Raw genomic sequence first — 19,438 nt, forward strand, 5'->3', positions numbered from 1 at the left:
TGGCCAAGGCACTTTGTATTTCGGGCTTATTCTTTCGGTTGTGCTGCTCGTCCACGAAGTTTCTGCATTAGAATTTTTTTCAATGTATAGAGCCTTCAACATGAGATAGTCCAGCCTGTCCGCGGGTATTCATTCCTATGGTTGTAACAGTGATCGGTGACTTGAATCATAGTGCTCACAACCACAGAGACGCGCTCTGTAACCCAACAGTAATCAATTGTCGCCGAGGACCCTTGTTCACATGTTGCATTTATTTTGAAAGTGTCGGTTTGAAGATCAACAAATCCCTGTCTGCCAAATCGATCATACGGAGAAATCCAGAGGAGTATAGTAAAAAAAAAGGAGCGAGTGTTATAATAAGAAAGGGAAAAAAGGAGAAACGGAACGGTACGCAGAATTCGGGGATTCCCTTTCACTAAATACTTCTGGGAGAAAGATCGACCAAGCCGCCGCGCTGAAATAGCCGTGCGGTCCCACTTCTGCGCCGGATGTAGCCTGTCGCTCGTCGGGTATTTCCACCGCGATGGTTTTTCCCTTTGTTGAAAGCCCTCTTGGATTCTAGGGAGGTTCAATCGGACTCCGATGTTTAGTTATATTTGTTTATAGTCCACTGGGTGACAATGTGTGACAACCAACGTCTCTTGGTTGTTGGTGGTTGAGTTGTTAACCAAGTTCTCTGATCTCACACATGGACGGCAAGGGTCTTCAGTCTTGTTGGTGCAACACTGGGCAAAAGTCTCTGCGGCACACGGCACGGGAGCCAGAGCCCTACAAAGAAAATACCATGCCGATAGAGAAATAGCTATCCACTATTGAGTTATTATCCCAGTGTGATTTTCATTTGCATTATTATTTTCTTTGCTTAACTGACATGCCAAACTGTGACTCCAGGTTCTATTGGCCCAGGCTTTCATCACGCCATGTTCACCAGGAACAATCACTTACAATACATTCTCTGCAGCTACTTTCGGTTATTGATAATGCTTCACTGTACTCAATAAGAGGCACGGGATCCTTGATTGAAGTACGGCTTACGGCGTCTTCGTGGAACTTTTAGGCGGAAATGGTCAGCCACCCCGGCAAGCGGACCAACAATTAGTTATACTGTTGGAGTATTAACAAGAGCATTATCGTCGCCAGCCTGGTAGCAACTAATAATGCAATTTTCATTCAAACGTATACCAAAACTACTAGGATTCCCGGTCACCTGTCAGTCCAAATAGCAGTGAGAGATCATCTCATAGCTTGCTTTCAGCCTGCGCTTCAACTGGCTAATTGGGCCTAGCAAGCTCCTATTCCTTGCATAGATCTTCCAAAAGATCAAACATTCGCTGCTGAAAATCACGCAAATCTTCCAGCGAGAGAACATCTCCTCTTTTCGGAGATTCCACATGTCCAGCCTTTTCTCCTACTAATCCCGGTGAAGGGCGGACAAGACTGTGTCTGACAGCGAAAAAGGGAATTCCCAATCCTCGCAACTCTGCATCCAACGCCTTGGACATATCTGACATTGCGTTGTATACTTTTCTATCATAAATTTGGATTTCGGCCGCATCTTCCTCTGGAGTCTGATGGTCTGATTAGCCTTTGGGTATTTTTCAATCAAGACTGTGTATTTTTGAATAGCGGGTGGTCAAATGATAGTTGCTCCGTACATACCGTCATCTCCGGCCCTGTTGTAATTGCACCGCCGACTGATTTCCTAAAACCATCACATTACCGCATCAGTATGTACATTCAACCTCCCATGTAATGTCACATACAAGACTGCATCAAGCTTCTGCTTTTTCTCTGCCCGATTTCGCTGCTTTGCGAGCAATGCCTCTCGCGCCTCCCACCACTTCTTTTCATGGTCCTGTTGGCTCCTAATCAACCGCCGAATCTTGGACTGAAGAGCTTCGCTCTGAGCGACGGTTTTCATAACATATTTCAGCGCTGCCGGCCATGTTGTGATTGTCGCAGGATCCGGCAACGAATCCACACGGTCCTGACTGCTTGGAGGTTGTATGGGCGACTGGTGGTATCGTCGGGCAGGGTGTGAGGATGAGATATCCGCCCCGTTAAATGTACCTAGAGGTGAAAAGTGCAAAGGATCATAGTCATCATCAGCTTGACCTTTGGAATGCAGTTGATCCGAAGCTTCATGGCTTCGATTGATGCTGGCTGGGGGCTGGCTTGATTCCGGCGGAATAAAGGAGGAGAGCGTTTCCAGCACGCTTGCGAGGTCTTGATTCATCTTCACACCCAAGACCGGTTCCAGTCTAATCGACAAAGTAATATCATCCCTCCAAGAGTTTCGACAGCGACCTTTTTGAAGACCGGATTTGGCAGAAGCTGGGCTTACATAAGATACAATGTCTTGGCACTATGCCCGAAAAAAGTTCGTTCGTCCCAACTCCCAGCAAGGATGAATTGTCGGCCCATTTGAATACCCTCTGCAAGCAATTGATATACTTGCAAGCAATATCACCGGAGCCTCCCCCGTGATTGCTATTGATTCCCTAGAAGATGTCCCGTTCAGCGGCGGACGCAACTCGATTCACAGCAACCGCACCCCACGCGTATTCCAAGTCGGGGTCTACCACGGCATCGAGATGGTCAGGCGCAAAAGTTGGAAGCACTCAGGGTGGTAGCTCACAGCCTGGGTCTGGGGGAGTGCCCGGAGAGACACCAAAGCAGAAAGTTGAACGGCTCCGCGCCGAGGCTCGCGCAGCACGAATTGCAAAATCATCGTCACCGTTAGATCGGTTTATCGGGAAGGGAAGAGTGTGGGCGGATAGGCTGCATAGAATAACGGTTTTCTCTATCATTGCAGCTTCCGGTATGGCCCAAGACTCTTCCATCTATGATCGCGTTTTGCTTTGCTGTTGACCTGGTAAGATGTACTGATAAACGGGGATTGATTCTTTTAGGCATTGCTGGTATTCTCACCATATATTCAGCGACGTCATTAATATCACACAATCGACGACAAAAGGCCCTGTGGATTGATATAGAATTGCAAAAGTTGCTGGATGCTAAAAAGGCATATGTTGCTGGAAATGCTACTCTTGAGCAAATCCAGTTGCTAGAAAAGGAAAAGGCGGCCGATGAAGAAAAGAGGAGAAGAGATGAATTGAAAAGGGACACAATGTTCTACAAAGCCAAAGACTGGCTATTTGGTGGATTGAAACGCGACGATGCCGGGGAGAGTGTCTTAAGTAGGCAGCTAGAGACGGAGGCCGAACAGTCAAAAGTGTTGCAGGCGATTAACGCGCAGGCGGCAGAAGCTGGGACCAACACCAGCTCGACTTCACAGGAAGGCCCAAGGGGATAGAGGAATGGGACACGGCCGACACGGGGCGAAGCTAGATCGAAGAAAGGCTGGACTGGCTGGCTAACAGGAAGATGAATATAAAACGAACACTTTTGTCCGTGCTTCTGTTGCATTTATAACGAAAGTGCCCCGTTGCTACGACCGACGCTTCTGCTATCCTAGTCCTTTCGTGGGTCTTTCATCCTGACCTTTCCCGTCTATCGCTCAATCGAGGATGGTTCACATACGAGCCTCCAACATGGACTTGTACAATATTGCCTTTTTATTCGACCGTTTTGCTACTCTTTTCCCCTTTGGAAATCGTGGTAAGGTTTCCGCAATGAAACGGAGACCAATAATTATTTCGTCGATGTCTTTTCTTGTACATACATCCGCTTCTGCTGCACAGCGTTGGTTTTTTTTCTGCTCGAGTCACGATGCTTGGACGAATTTTGTTTTCAGACTCGCAACTCATCCCTGAAAGTCTCTTGTCTCGCATAGCAAACTTGGGAGTTTTTTTGGTTGGTCTTCTGCGGAATGATGAGAGAAATTCAGATGCAGATTTAGGTGTATTGATCTAAAACCATAGCAGCCATCGCGCGTTTGGATGGCTAGATGAATCTCAGCTTCGAATGCTCTGTAGATTTTCCAAACTGTCCCTCATTTTGGAGCTGTCTTTCCGCAAAGGCTTTTCTGCGTCCCAAATCCGTTCAATATTGGCTCCCGAGGTCTTGAATCCTGAGTGAATACCATCGCAGCATGGCTCGTGGTATCAACTAGACAGTCAACAACGATGGCCCCTGTGAATGAAGAGTCCCTTGCAGGGTATGCAAGACGGAATACTCCGGGCATGAATAATAAATGCAAAACAACGCGACGTCATCCTTGCTCCAGGCGACATCTCTGAGCAGAATGATCAGTCAACCATGATCAAGAGAGACCGCCATCATCGCACCCTCCAGGGATTGAGTACTTGATGGCCTCACGGGGCTGATCCTGGGCAGGTCATGCATATTTGGATTGTCAAGGCAATTCAGTATTCGCTTACGACATCAAAGACCATCCAGTGAGGTTCGACTGATGCACGGGCTTGCTGCAGACAGCCAAACTCAAGCTGGAGTCATCAGGATTGGAGTCGGGTGGACCGGATCCCCGGGACGTTCCCAGGGAATTGAGACACCGTCATCTATCCCGGCCGTGCTTCTTCTTCAGGTTTGATTACCGTGCGTCCTCTCAAGTGAGTCTGAAACACAATATCAAATTCCAAATGAGCAGCCCCAGGAAAGCAGCTTGGACGAAAAGCACACTGTTCTAGCAATCAATTTGCTTTTACTCCGGGCAATGCATACATCTGGCTCATTTTTGAGGCATGGAACCAGCTTATTTCCTCTGCGATCAGACCTGCCATCCTCTTATGACAGGGGGATTCACAAAAATGGCTGGCCGCTAAAATATGCAGCTAGTCTCGGAGCGCTTCGGGACAGCCATTTGAAGCCCCGCTCAGACTGAGGTCGCATCTCGAACAATCAAAAGCAGAGCGGTGGTTCCTCCGCGCTGGGAGCGACGAAGGGGCTTGATCCTCTCAGGACTCAGGAGGCCATAACTATCGGAGTGTTTGGAGCCTCGCGTTGGGCCATCCCGAGCGGGCCAGCGGATTGCCCGGCGGAGTGTTTCGTGGAACCGGCTGCAAGACCCAGAGAGCCGGGATGGGCCATGGTTTCCCGGCGCCGTGGGAGCTTGCAGATGTTTAGCGTGTTCGTCTCGCAGCGAAGGTGGTCTGTCCCTGGCCCGTTGGCTGGAAAGGAAAAAAAAAAGAAAAAGGGCCAAATGGGGGGATGCATGGAGTTCGAACCGATCAGGGCTTGTGCCGTGATCAACGCATCATCTCGCTGAACCTTAGATCTCTTCTCCTCAGTAGCTCGTAGGTTCATCAGGCCTTTAGCTAGTTAATCAGCGCCAGCGGCCATATTCTCTCTCCCTCTCTCTTCCCTACAACCTCCTCGCATTCGAGTTTTCCAGCAGAATTTTCAGGCCCTGGAACTGCTAATTGTTTCCCCGAAGCAGCAAAGACTCGACAGTGGTATGGGGTAAAAACAAGTTGTTTCCATCCGCACCGACGCTCTTCGCAACCCGTCCAACATCGCGACCACTTTCTTGGATCTCAAGTCTGCGTTGCGAGTGCCACAGCAGCGAGAAACGACTGGGCCAACCACCAATCCCACGAAGCATCCCATGCTCGCAGATGGCGACAGGATCCAACTACTCGATGATAGAGCCAGATAGCTCTGCCTCGGGCGACAACGACACCGATTACGCCTCTATTGCCTCCACAATCCCCAACTACGTCTACCAGAACGGCCGGCGATACCACTCCCACCAGCACTCAGACCAATACGTTTGTCTCCCCATCGCCGCGCGACCCCTCTTTGTGCCCGTTGGAGTCCAATGCTTTGGTGTGACTAACCAGCAGCTTCTTTGCCGTGTGCCTCTGTAGCTCCTCCCCAACGACGAGCGAGAACAGGACCGCCTCGACTTTATCCATCATGTATTCCGGTTGACGCTGGATGGCGAATTGTGCTTCTCGAAACTGGACAATCCGCAGCGTATTCTAGATATTGGCACTGGAACTGGCATTGTAAGTATAGATGCACCGTCCACCTTTGAAGTCCATTGCATCTCGGAAATATTCAGCCACTCAGGGCCCCTTTGCTTTGTTACATCTCACGGGGAAGCTGGTCAATACAGTAGCTAACAGTCGTTCTATGATAGTGGGCCGTAGACAGCAAGTTCTTCATTACTCCGTGCTGGGGGGGCTGCGATTGACCGGATAATATAGTTGCGGAGATCTACCCGTCAGCAGAAGTCATTGGAACTGATCTCTCTCCAATACAAACGAGATGGTAAGCAATTGTCTAATCAGTCTGGTCTGTCATGGGCGTCTAACAGCAGAATTAGGGCCCCACCAAATGTCCAGTTTCTTGTCGACGATGCCCTCCAGGACTGGACATTTCCCGAAGCATCATTTGATTTCATCCATGTTCGTACGTTAGCCGGAAGTATCCCGGATTGGGTGGCTCTCATGCAAAAGTGTTACAAGTGAGGGAGCTCCATGCATCCGCCCAGACGTCTCCCTTGATGCTGACGTCCCAGAAAGATGCCTAAAACCAGGTGGCCAGATTGAAATATCAGAAGTCCGGGTTCACTTCTGCTGTGACGACGATTCATATCCACAGGATTGCAGTGCACGCCGCTGGATGGTATGCTCACGTCACATCATATCTGGACTTTCTTTTCATTCCTAATATGTCCCAAAAGACAGAGTTCCTCAGAGCAACTTCGCAAGCGGGGATGGATTTCGACCCCTTCCCTCGATGCGCGCCGCGCCTGCGGCAGGTTGGTTTTCAGAGCATCGAGCAGACCGAGAAAGTTGTCCCCATTGGGACATGGCCCAAGGACAAGAAGCTAAAGGCCCGGGGGCGCTATTTCATGGCGCAGCTCCTCGGTAACGCCCTCGAAACATATAGTCTTTCACTCTTTACTCGAGTGGCCGGTTGGACCCCGGACGAAGTCTACGCCCTGTTAGACGACGTGGCCGAGGAGGTCGGTAGGAACAAGATGCATTTGTATACTCACTTGTGAGCATTCCCACTCTTCCTCTGGAAGTCTAATACTCATACTCAGGCAAATGCTGACGCCAACCATAGCTCCTTTGTCGCTGCCCGCAGGCCGCCAAAGTAAACGATTTGTACTATTCGACATTGTTCTATACTTTGCATTTGTTCTGATGCGAATTCGTGCTTTCAAATTGCCGAGCGTGGAGGATGTGTCCAGCCATTACGACTATGCGCTTTGAACGACTTGAACGAATTCATGGCTTTCTCTCTTACTATATTTCGCGTTTCTATTCTTTTACTTTTGGGGAAATGTCTCCGTTTTTATTTTATTTTACCGACTTTCTCTGAAAAGCGACCTTGTATACCCTACTCACTTCGTTCGGGCCGGCTTTCTGATTATGCACAAACCGTTGTCTTACTCTTATCGGGTGTCTTTCTTACGCCCTGCATTTCTGTATATTGGATATCAAGCAGAAGTGGGATGCTTTCTTTTCTGGCTACATTGGGCATTCGATGGCGTCCTGGTTAAGGACACCTTGCTTCACGATTCTTTTACTTTCTTTACCAACAATCTCTTTAGTCGATAGTGCATGCTTGTTAGAGAGCGGGGTGAAATTGAGACGCGAGTCTTTGTTCTGCTAGTCAACTTTATGCATCCCATGCCGCCGTGCCATCGGCCAAATCGTCAGATCCTGCGTGTTGAGGAGCCAGATCCGGCTCATTCGTTAGCTAGTAACCTGCTCCGGTTGCTAATTTTGTGCTTTTGTCAGTGAGCTCAATGCATGAGCTTGCAAGAGTTGGAGGAGTTGCAAATTGCGATGTGTTGGCGTGAGAGTTGTGCTATAACTGAGAAAAAACTACAAGTCCCTCTTGCAAATCTTGTAGGTTTATAATATAAAGAATGTAGATGAAACAATTAGTAGTAGATACATTGCGATCGCATTCATAGTTGGTTGCTGTCAGCCGGTGCAATTGCGGCGGGCATGTCGGTGAGCGATTTCCCACTGCGCTTTTGACCACCAACATCAAGACCATCGACATCTTCACTCCTCAATCCCAGAATATCGGTGCAGACAGGCCCTTTTCCGCCGTGAAAGGCATCTAATTCAAACACATGCATTGGAGCAACATAATGATACTTTCGCCCAACTCCGAACCCTCACGTTTCCCCTCTCGCACCTACACCGCACAACCGAACAGCCAAGCGGAGAACCGCTGGGGATGGCGATTCTCCCGAGGCCTGCAGGGTCAGAAGAGGAGGCGATCATAAACAAGCCAGCGAGCTAAACCGAACTGATTGAGTTCCAGGGTTTCCACTCCCTGTTTCGCCGCTTCTTCGAGCAAGCCACACACACTCCATGTCTTGGGTGGAGAGCGAACGAACCCCTCCAGGTACATCACGCAGACGCACAATCCGCTGTTTCTTCAAGGCCCTTTACGTATGTGCCCATGTACTGTTGACATGGCGGCCTGTCAACCAGCCCAGCCAGGCCGGCGAAGGACAATCGCCATGTGACACCGATGCTTTATCCCGCTATCATGATGACTTTGCATCACAGTCCTCGGTGGCGGAGAGACTTGAGAGCCTACAACTATAATAAGCTTGGATCCCAACAATGAATTTGGGAAAGCTGAAACCTATACTGTCTTGATAGTTCCTGGGTTGACTCCTAGATTCTTTATCCAAATGCAGTATATATCTCGCCTCCCGACAAAGGATTGAAGAATCTTGATGACCATAGAGTTTACTTGGCAGAGGTTCAATACTCGCTCACCTTTCTCGTCATTCCCGCGAATCTCGAGTTCTCCCTGATCGGTTTGATTCCCCCTTTAATCGGTGCCCGTCGGGTGTGACCTTGTAGTGTCCGCCTTCCAGCACTGTGGTACAGGTCTGGCCTTGTAGGTCCGAATACGTGCGCCTGGTAGCTACTCAGCTGTATGTAAGTTAGCCGAAGTACTACCCTGGGAGACTCCGTTAACATATATCCTCAGGTATATCGTCTTGATTGACAATCGGCTTCCAGCCGAAGCTAACATCGAAGCGCAGCTAGATTTAAGGAAGTGTGCGCACAAAATGCTCTCCGCATTAAAAGACGCTCCTCCTGGTCATCTCGCCCTTGGGGCCGTTGCTTGCTTCATCCTCTACCAGGTATATATATATCTAACAGTGGGAGCCTCACGTCGAAAGTTTGCCGCAGACCATGGCTGCCAGCCGGCTCCAGCATATCCCCATAGGGAACCGATTTTTGGAATAGATTTGGCTTTGAAATTGGCGCGTTATGGCAAGTCCAAAACATTCCTCGAGCAGGCTCGAAATCGATTCCTCGCCTACGGAAACACCTACTCTTTGAAAGTCATGGGCAAGAATGGTTAGTACGCTCGTAGCCCTCAAGAGCTATGTTTGAGGATTTATCGCTCATGATTGGACCTCTCAGCCATCACCACATGCGAACCGGAGAATATCAAAGCTACCCTGGCCACCAAATTCCAAGATTTCAATCTTTCCAATGTCAGGAAAGCTGCCTTTCAGCCATTGTTTGGCAAGGGAGTGTTTACCAATGACGGCCCTGAGTGGGAACATTCCCGGACAATGCTACGACCCAATTTCGTACGGTCCCAGGTCGCGGATCTGGATATGATTGAGAAGCATGTCCAAAACCTGATCAAGGAGGTGCCAACGGATGGGTCCACGATCGATCTTCAAGACCTTTTCTTCGATCTCACTCTTGATACAGCCACAGAATTTCTTTTTGGCGAGTCAGCACATTCTCTTGGAAGCAAATCTACCGAAGAGAATGAACGGTTCAGTGATCTCTTCACTTATTGTACAACTATGATCGGTGATTGGTCACGCATCGGGATTTTTTTCGGGATCCCAGACCAGCGTTACCACCGTTTTGCTGCTGGAATCCATAAATTTGCCGACCGTTACGTGGAAAAGGCTCTTGCGCATCACCGTGCCCAGAAATCAGGAATGATCACCTGTGAGAATAGCCCAAATCGGTATATCTTCTTGGATGAGTTGGTCAAAAAAACCAACGACCCTATTGAGCTCCGCTCTGAAGCTCTTAATATTCTGCTCGCAGGCCGTGACACCACCGCAAGTCTCCTAGCTTGTCTTTGGAATGTGCTCTCAAAACGGCCCGATGTGTGGTCCAAGCTCCGCGCGGAGGTTGATAGTTTGGGTGGAAAAAAGCCGTCGTTTGAGGAATTAAAGGATATGAAATATCTCCGCTATTGCATAAATGAAGGTTGGTTGTACAGTTCTCACATTGATTGAGCTATCTGCCTATATTGTGACGGGGGTATTTGCTTAAAAAATGCTTACTAACTGCGTTCGTCACTCAGCCTTACGGCTATATCCAGTGGTTCCTAGCAATGGTCGGGTTGCTATACGAGATACTTTCCTCCCCGTGGGGGGCGGCAAAGATCGCAAATCCCCAATCTTCCTGAAGAAAGGCACGCTCGTATCATATAGTGTTTTTTCCATGCACCGACGAGAGGATATATATGGACCTGATGCTGCAGAATATAAGCCAGAGAGATGGGAGAAATTGCGACCGGGATGGGAGTTTCTTCCATTCAATGGCGGGCCAAGAATCTGTCTTGGACGTGAGTTCTTTTCCGGCAGCCAAGTTGGCTAATTGTTCTATCTTTATGCCTAGCCTATGACTGACCATCTCGGCAGAACAACTCGCCCTTACTGAAGCGTCGTACACTACCGTCCGGTTGATGCAGCACTTCCGTGATGTCGAATCGCGCGACTCTCATCCATGGACAGAGCTACTTACAGTCACATGTGCGAGCAATTATGGTGCGAAGGTAGCCTTGAAACCGTGATCATAACACGATCTGACAAGCGTTTATTCTTGTTTTCATTATTCTTTTTACCGTCATGATCACTTTATATACTCCCTTGCTGCTATACTCTAGGTTCAAATGCGATTTTATCCTTTCTTTTCGAACATATTTACTCGTTTCACGGATGTTCCAGCACCTCCGACATAAATTGATCATCTACGTAAATAATGTCAATTAGCACACTTTGCGAGACCGCCACCTTCGCCACTTATCAGCACCGTACATCTCGGCGGTATCCCGAATTTACATTCCTTTTCTTGCGTACCATGCGACGTTACTCAAGCCGAATCAACGGCTCCCGGCTGAGTCGCGAATCTATTTTATTAGCTAGTTTGCGTGTTAGTATGCCATATTTACTACTATTATCGAGGTTGCTTTAGCTTGGCTCGGATGTCCAATGCTTTTTCTCCCTCTTCTAAGGCATTGATATCCCTCCCGTTCATGCCAGTTGAAGTCTGATCCTGTGTACATACATTAGCGTATACGTGACTTTGCAGTTCATGCATGCTCTCAGCAATGCCCGTGGGTTATACTTCTTGAGCTGTGGTTACCGAAACTCATCAAGGAAAACACCACACAAGGGGGCTGCCCTCCAGCCTGCAAATTGCAATTACGATTTGACATAAACAATTCCACCGAACTGCTGCGTGTTTTAGATGTTGGACCATACAATAAGAAGAACAAGAAAAAAGATGACTAGTTACCTGACCCCATGCTGTGATACGACTGGAACTCAAACCAAACGCATCAAAACCTCCTTGGTGGTCCTACCGTCACAAGGACATCAAATCCGGTTTCTTGCTTCCTCTCACCTGACGATTGTATTGCTTGTCGGACAGCAAGTGATATCTGCAAAGTAAGCCCGACGGAAGTCTATATGCAGGAACGGGAAAGCCGCACAGAGGGTTGCATATGGGTACGTGCGAATTGGATATTGCGTGTTCAACTGCGATCACTCTCCATGAGTGGACGATATCCTTTTGAGGATAGTAAGGAGCAAAGATAGGTCAAAAGGAAGAAAAGCCCAAGGACTGCAAGATCTTCTAATCTAAACCCATGAACGCCCCGTGTGTCTGTTATTGAGAAATGAACCGTCACGGTGCAGCCAAGGCTGCATGAATGCAAGCACAACGATAGGAAACAAGCCAAAGAGTTTTGTGCACCTTTTCTTTTTTTCTTTACGGCAAAGGTCAAGAAAAGCGACAAGAAAAAGGGAGAACAGCCCAAGTACATTATTATTACTATGTAGTAGTATATATCTCGCGCCAAGCAATGCATACAAATTTGCGTCAATGAGGCGAAGGAGGAAGAAGGCAAAGAACCAAACACGCCTAATGGGAAACAAGATCCCTTCTCCCAACTCCAAAAAAATGTTTCAGTTGTGAACAATGCAACCTGGTTTAGACCAGACACTTTCACCAGATAAATCACCTCACTCTGGAGGCTTCGAGTTCCAAGACAGCACGGAAAGTCGAGTCAAAAGTAACCGGTACACCAATCACCGATACGCCACAGTTGCCTCAATATATGCACGAACTATGAAGAAAACCTCAAGTCGTAAACCAGGCCGTATGATTATAACATAAGAGTGATGACAGAGTGAAAATATGGCAGCGCCCCGATGCACTGTTCACTCGTTGCCGGGAGCCGCGACTGCGACAGCAACGGCTGCACCGAAAATTCCGCTTTCAGGAGCTGAATCGAGTGTAATAGACGGCAGTTGGTCGACCGAAGATGTCGGCTCCTTCATCACGACTACATCGTCTGTTGGAGAAATAGATTGGGGTGGATCGGGTTCTAGGGTCAATTGATTCAGGTAATTCTGACATCGAGTTCGAAAATTGGGGTATTTGTTAATGACGCTTCCATCACAGGCGATATTGACCTGCAATCGAACAGGGTCCTTCGGATACTCTTTCCTGTGAGGCTTGACATTGCTATCGTCATTCATTGATTCCGGCGTTGCAGGAAGGATTGGCGTTTCGCTTTCATTTCGCAAGCACCAAAGCCCGTGGATCGCTACTGCTAGGTAAGCTGTAGCTCGCTGTGAGACGCAATGGCTGATAGTTTTCAGAAACGCAATGTCCGCTGGCGTTGGAGGGATGCGAAATTGGTGATGTTCCTGAATTAAATCAAGTGATTGCTTGAAAGAAGGCGAGGTATCCTCCTCGATACATGCTATGTCCGCGGTGTCCAGTGAATATCGTGCTTGCATTGAAGCTGGTAGGTGGCCGCCAAACAAGCCTGCCGTCTGGACGGCCTCCACAGCAATGAGCCTGACGATTTCGCCCAAATACCGGCCGGTGCACATATACTCAAGAGGCTGGTAGTCTGGTTTGATATGATTGCGATTCAAATCATCGTCCCAACGCGTCATCTGTAACACCCCACCACCGAACATGCTGATCTCGGTATTGGTTATGACATGGTCAGCTTGTGCGAACCACTCTGGTGATCGTTTCCCATACTTTTCTATTCCAATCGCGTGCACGGGAAAGTGAACAGACATATTCGTTCCCGTTCCTAAGATTAGGGACAATCGAGTCGTCGGATCGACATAAGCACGCGAAAGCAGGGTAGCAGAACCATCATTAACAATGGCTTCCAGCGTGACGTTGAGGTTGCGTTTCTGGCACGCCTCCATAATGAGTTCTCTCAAGTCATCACCAACGGTGCCATCGGAGCAGCGAAAACCCTTGCCCATGGCAATCACATTCCCACTGCGAATAGACGTTTGTTCAATGGGAAAGGACCAGGATAATCCCATCGGCAACGGGGATGAGTCTTTGCCGTGGTCCTCCGTGCCATTCTGGAGCATCTCTTCTATCTTCCCTGCCATCCAATCAAAAAAGGCCTTTCCCATTAAAGCCTTTACATCCTCGTTGATATGCGATGACGCTATCCTCAAGATTTTCATTTCTCCATTTTTCCCGAGCAATTCCACCAGAGCGACACGGAGCGTTGAACCACCAACATCCAAGGCGAGATAGGTGCCTTTCTCGTTTCCGGACGGCAGGGAATGGCTAAATGACGGGAGCATGTTGATGTGGCTCGACTGGGCAGAGGAACGTAGTTGTGACCGGATTTCTTTCGACATTGATGCAAGGCGCCCTGTTGACAAGTGACCGATAAAAAGTTGCTCGACTTCTTGAGCAAAGTCCTTCAATGATCGTCGACGTTTATTGAATCTCCGTCGTTTCCCTGTGGCCTCTCCGCGGAACGAGCCATTTAAAAGCTTATGAATTATTTGAACAAGATGGCTGAAAAACTTTTGCAGCTGGTGGGCTGCTTTGACAAGTGAGTCCCCCATAACGACTGTAGCTAGGTTTCGATTCAGGATTTGGCGAATACGTGTAAACAGCGAAACATCCGAGTCAACAATGTCCTTGCGAGGGAACGAGTGACTCGAGTCGCCCAAAGCGAAATGCAGAGCGAGAAAGAGAGTTGTGTCAAGAGCAGTAAACTTGGACCTAAGCCTGTTCAACTGCACGAAGACAACAGCAAAAGAGGCGTTTGGGCTCGATTTAAAAAAAAAGAAGAAGGTATTGTTTGGTGTACGTGCAAAGACGAGGCAGGAGAACTTCGGTCAGCAGGAGTTCCGCGGCGAGGTGAAGTCGAACCGGGTGTTGCGGTATGCAAACAATGGATGGCCAGCGTTACTGTATGATGCTGATTATCCAAGGAGGGGGGAAGAGAACAGCTGGGTGTAAAGAGTCAGGAGCAGCCTTCCACAAGCTCGATGTCGGGATATGTATTAGTACACCATCAGGGTAGCATTCACGTGCATTCGTCGAGGTGTCCTATACAAACAAAATAGAACCAAGAAAGCTGCCGAATTTGCTTCGGATTTTGGGCAACCAATTTTCAGTGGTTTGTAAGGTAACCAGCCAGGGCAGAATTCGGGGATGACGCTGGTACCTTCACCGCACGAATGGAAAAGGAGACTCGGGAATGGTGATATCGGACAGGGTTGCAAGGAAGATGGATCCTATCCTCCAAGATCGAGGGCGGAAAACGGAGTGATCGAATTAACGAGCGAAATGTCGACTGCGTTGCACCCCAAGCCTTGCTTTTTTCAGGTGTTGGCAATGTTCCCCCCAAGGCACGGAATTCCCCTCGGTGAGCTTTTCCTTTCACAACGTAGTAACTCCCTAGCAGCCACTTGGACCGAAGTGAATTGGAAAGTTTCTGGGCGTTTCTTGCTGGATCTCACCGGGCGTCCATGTGTCTGGAAATCATATATTTCTGGAGCAAGTGAAGAAACCCGTTGAATATGAGGTAGCTGTAACTTTTCAACAAATAAGGAGAGTTTCCGTTTGACGGCGCTGCGAACTTTTTTAACGCGGACCTATTCCAGCATATCGCTGCCCGGGGCAAGACTGTCGATGCAAGAAGAGAGCTCAGCTTGGGAGAGCAAACACAGACGAATTGAAAAAGGAAAGGCGCGCCCAATGCCCCAGCCAAACAAACTGGCAGGGTCACACTGGCAGAAATCAGACAGCAGAGGAGCTTGCTGCTGCCCACAAACGGTCCCGACAAACCCTTGGTTAGTCAAAGTGCCGTTGGCGAAGGTAGCAGCGAGAGAGGACTCGAGGATTCAACTCACCGCGCTGACGGTGACTTGGGCGTGGGGGAGCTAAGCGCGGAGCAGCAGCCATCGTCATTCGCCTTCTTCACCACGTTGGAGTGCTCGCGTCGAGGCAAGGTGACATTGGAGGTGGAAACGGCGAGGCAGCGATGATGTTGGAATGATGCCGTCCGAGGTGCAGTGAAGGCGGAGTATTGCCCGTACACAGCAAAGGGCCCGAATTGGCCTGCGTCAGGGTAATCTTACGCGCGGGTACATACATACATACCAAACAGCCAGCGCAGCTGATCGGTTGGTTACAGTACAGCATACATCTCTCAAAGGGGAGCGACGCGGCAACTTTCACACGTCCTGTTCACTCCCGCGGAAGCTATATTTGGCTTCGGAGGTTATCCAGCACAGATCTTGTTGAGTTATTCTTATCCTGCGGGGGTGACTACACCTAACTTTCAGAGGAGCCCGGATGAGACCAGGTTGTCGCATTCATAGGGCTATGGACAGAGCTGTATTCTATACTGTAAATCTGTAAACCGGTATTACCAGCCCGTAATCAACGTATGGCAGGCGCGTTTCGGGGCGTAACGTTTCAATTCGGGGTACCATTCTTGAGACCGTTTGTATTTTACGCAAAGCAGGCGAGACAGCTCCCTCAAGCTAGTAGAGTGCTTGATGCACAGTGTCCCTCGCAGCTGATGGCAAGCTTCAATAACGATTATTGCTGACTCGACCCCAAAGGCACGAGGTCTGTATGTACTGTCCAAACCTCCATCTTGTCCCCAGGCCTCAAGCTCCAAACAAGCTCTGCCGCGAATGTAACGTCAGGCGACACCAGCCAGTGTAACCCATGCATGCGACAATCGGAACTTGTTTGAAGCCAAGCGATGTGGGACGTTGTGTCCCAGCTCTCCGGTCGACTACTGGCCTCAAAGCGAGACGCAACTCTTTTCCTCACGCTGAATCAACGATCATCCAGGCTTTGGCGGGGAGGTATCCCTTGGAACTCGACATTTTGGTTTCGAGGAGAGCTTTTTCCCCTTGCTGTCGAGAACCGTTCGCTCGGGAACTGGCACGTGCTGAGCTCCACAGACGATCTTATCTTATCTCAAACGATCTCTCGGCATGCCGCCCGGTATGTTCTCGAGCCGCCGGTCGTTTCCGTAGAGCCCGAAATTTATATCCTGGGAGCCGAGGGGGTAGCTACAGCACAGGGCTCACAAATATGGCAATTGGTACGTTCACACTTCGAGTTAACTACACCTGCAGCACTCAAAGCAACAACTAGGACAGGTACGGCTAACTGACCTCCCTGCTCTGACTCTCACTACATTAGATCCATGATCCTCTCCAGCTGTGTATCGCCTGGTGGCCAATATGCAGCAGGTATTCATTTTTCATTTTCATCAGCCTTATGGATTCAAGCCATCCAAAAAGGCGCCCTCACTCTGGAACAGGGGTGAGGGGTCCTAGGGTCAAGATAAGCTCAGCCAAGCATTGCGTTTTACGATGTTCAGCCTTGTCAGTTGCAGGGTCTTGGAGCTTTCTGCCCCGGGGTGCGCTTGAGTTGATGCCCATTTGGTAGTCATTGGAGAACGACGTTCCCGGAACTCAAAAGAGGCACGGTTAATGGTGGTATGGTTGCAAAAATCACACATGGTTAGTTCTTCTGGACAACGCATAGTATTGTCATACAGGGTCTTCAGCAAATATAACAGTGTGTTTTCTCTGGATGGAATGAAGAAGCCAGGTGGTGATGTTGTACCTTCTGGGCGCTTACTTATTGAGACAATCTTGATCTGGAAGATTTTGATAATCTGCACCATCCAAACACTTTGGGTTAATCACTCATTAAACAAAGGGTCGTCTAGAATTTGTCTTGCTGACACTCTAGTAGCTGGCTCAAACTGCAATAATTTCCATTTGTTTGCCCCAACCTCTCTATGTCCTCTTGTGAGATCACAACTCTCCAAGCCTTCAAAGTACACTCTCGCATTTGGCCAGCAAGAATTGTAGGCGTTATCAAGGTGCCGAAAGGTGGCTAATCTGTGAATAGTTCAAAGAGCTGGAACTTTTGATGCCCGGACAGGTAGAGGTATGTATAGTGTCTGAGGAACTGCAGTGGGTAAAAATGATCCCCTAAAGCTGATTATCCTGATCGACTGGGCCGAATTCCAAGAATGCGTCCAATACGGTGTAGGCCTAACAACATATTCTGGTAAAGCCAGGCTCCAGGTCTTTCCCGTCGCGCCTTTGGACACAGCCTATTACTGGTTTTCTCATCATCTCAGCAACCCGCTCTTCAGTCACATTGACCATGTACTCAGGTATTCTCCCAAAGCGACTGAGTGGTAGCCGCCTTGTCGGTAACGATGAAGTCGCTCCGCGTCAATTGTAGAAAATAAAGAGGCCAATCCGTCTGACTCTTGTCTGGATGGGTAGACATAGACTTTGGAAGCAATTTACAGAAGCCACGGGATGCCGCTCAAGGGGATGGTCTATCTCGATAGTATCCAGGATTATGCAACCCAAAGGTGTCTGTGCCCAGAAACGCCCAACATCACTGTATAAGCGGGGACGAATTGTTAAGCTATATTGCAAGAGACTATAACTAGTATTAATGCAAAAGTAGCTTGACGGTTCAATTGTAGTGATTAGTTAGCATTCATTTTAAAATAGTGGCGTCAGCACTGTACAAACATCAGTCAATTACACCGATTGTGTAAATTTCTGGATATCCTCCCACATGACCTCACCCCTTGCTGCATATTGAATCAAGATCTACCTCAAAACATTGTATGTAGGCACTGTTCAGCTACAGGACCACATCCTCTGTCTCACAATCAATGATTTAAGTGGGCCCACACATGATGAGAAGCTAAGGTCTGATGTACTTCAGACGAAGCCAATTTTATAAATCTCCGCATTCGACTTGGTCGAGAATGTGCGGAGAACCCGAGGAGCTGCTTTCGCTCGATACCTTGAGTGGAGAGTTAACTCACCACTCCGCAGGTGGGAGTTACCAATGACGATTGTTGAACCTTCGAGCCAAGTGGCTTTGACCGGCTGAGTGCTGATCGATCTTCGAAAACAAGCTTTGCGGTGTTGTCATCATCCGCTGAGACCATCGGTGTTGTCCGAAGGCCGCGGGAAGCCAAATCACACGGCGTGAGTTGCCAATTAAGATAATATCATAGAGATTCGAGTGCATGATCGTTAAAATATACATACGCATAGACATGCATAAAAGTACAATACCAAAAGTAATGCATTCGTGGACATCGTTAGGGACGGGGAGGAAAAAAAGGGAGGAGTTTTCCTCCCAGTGCGTTTAAGCCGAGAATCGATCCAGGGTTATCATAAATTTCCAAAATGCCAGTATTGCATGCCCATGCAAACATTTCCTCCGCCATTGTGCTTATGCTATAATATGATAAGAATGACCAGAGAGAAGGGCTGATGATAAGGGGGAAGCTTTGTGGGTTTCCGAAACGCCTTCCAAGGGGTACCATAGTATATGTTAAATCCAACAAGGCCAAGAAATTGATGCCAACTATAGAGAAAAAAAAAATTCGTATATCAGCTTCCCTCTCCAGCAAAGTACCTCTTACTCCGGTTCCGCGCGGCGATGGTTTTGGGATCGTCTGGCATATTCATATGGTGCACCACATGGGGACGGTAGACGGCATCCACAGGAGCTTGCCAGTCATCCAATCCCAGTGGGAAATATTCGTAGAGGAGATCGGTAGTATCGTTGGGATTCACGATATGCGGAGACATCATTGGTGTCAAGTGTTGTAGGGACTGTGAAAACGGGATATTCCCAGCCGCGGGATATGAGTGAGGCATCATTTGGTGGTTTGCAACCTGCGGTGACTGCTTTTGTGATATCGATGGGTTGTCCATGGACTGCGGAGCGGACGTTGTGATGAGGTTAAGCATGTGGACGGGAGTTGTTGGAGTGGCCGGGCTGGGTACGTCTTCCAGGAGCGACAGACCAATGGGTGCGGTGTTCGCGCTAGTACGTCTTCTTTTGCTTGGGCGAAGGGGTCTCGGGGCTTGATTTGGTGTATGTCGGTGCAGATG

The 19,438-nt window shown here is 48.7% G+C and overlaps 6 protein-coding genes across 6 annotated transcripts; 3 read left to right on the top strand and 3 right to left on the bottom strand.

Annotated features, from left to right (window-relative positions):
- Positions 1 to 1,292: 1,292 nt before the first annotated feature.
- UREG_01631 (uncharacterized protein) lies at positions 1,293 to 2,236 on the bottom strand (the record flags this gene model as incomplete). Its single annotated transcript, XM_002542069.1, has 3 exons — positions 1,293 to 1,568; positions 1,660 to 1,702; positions 1,764 to 2,236. The coding sequence occupies 3 exons, from the start codon at positions 2,234 to 2,236 to the stop codon at positions 1,293 to 1,295; spliced, it is 792 nt and encodes a 263-aa protein (XP_002542115.1).
- A 272-nt stretch (positions 2,237 to 2,508) lies between these two features.
- On the top strand, positions 2,509 to 3,316 carry UREG_01632 (uncharacterized protein; the record flags this gene model as incomplete). Its single annotated transcript, XM_002542070.1, has 2 exons — positions 2,509 to 2,821; positions 2,943 to 3,316. The coding sequence occupies 2 exons, from the start codon at positions 2,509 to 2,511 to the stop codon at positions 3,314 to 3,316; spliced, it is 687 nt and encodes a 228-aa protein (XP_002542116.1).
- Positions 3,317 to 6,598: 3,282 nt separating this feature from the next.
- Positions 6,599 to 7,148, top strand: UREG_01633 (uncharacterized protein; the record flags this gene model as incomplete). Its single annotated transcript, XM_002542071.1, has 2 exons — positions 6,599 to 6,899; positions 7,000 to 7,148. 2 exons carry the CDS (start codon positions 6,599 to 6,601, stop codon positions 7,146 to 7,148), a joined length of 450 nt encoding a protein of 149 aa, XP_002542117.1.
- A 1,835-nt stretch (positions 7,149 to 8,983) lies between these two features.
- Positions 8,984 to 10,749, top strand: UREG_01634 (uncharacterized protein; the record flags this gene model as incomplete). Its single annotated transcript, XM_002542072.1, has 4 exons — positions 8,984 to 9,278; positions 9,345 to 10,160; positions 10,258 to 10,521; positions 10,598 to 10,749. 4 exons carry the CDS (start codon positions 8,984 to 8,986, stop codon positions 10,747 to 10,749), a joined length of 1,527 nt encoding a protein of 508 aa, XP_002542118.1.
- Positions 10,750 to 12,400: 1,651 nt separating this feature from the next.
- UREG_01635 (uncharacterized protein) lies at positions 12,401 to 16,366 on the bottom strand (the record flags this gene model as incomplete). The annotated part of the gene is made up of 5 exons (XM_002542073.1): positions 12,401 to 14,246; positions 15,377 to 15,584; positions 15,623 to 15,642; positions 15,899 to 16,159; positions 16,311 to 16,366. 5 exons carry the CDS (start codon positions 16,364 to 16,366, stop codon positions 12,401 to 12,403), a joined length of 2,391 nt encoding a protein of 796 aa, XP_002542119.1.
- A 1,897-nt stretch (positions 16,367 to 18,263) lies between these two features.
- Positions 18,264 to 19,294, bottom strand: UREG_01636 (uncharacterized protein; the record flags this gene model as incomplete). Its single annotated transcript, XM_002542074.1, has 3 exons — positions 18,264 to 18,332; positions 18,355 to 18,470; positions 18,964 to 19,294. 3 exons carry the CDS (start codon positions 19,292 to 19,294, stop codon positions 18,264 to 18,266), a joined length of 516 nt encoding a protein of 171 aa, XP_002542120.1.
- Between the last annotated feature and the right edge of the window lie 144 nt (positions 19,295 to 19,438).

Source organism: Uncinocarpus reesii, genomic scaffold (assembly GCF_000003515.1).
Source record: "Uncinocarpus reesii 1704 scaffold_1 genomic scaffold, whole genome shotgun sequence".
In the NCBI taxonomy this organism is placed as follows: domain Eukaryota; kingdom Fungi; phylum Ascomycota; class Eurotiomycetes; order Onygenales; family Onygenaceae; genus Uncinocarpus; species Uncinocarpus reesii.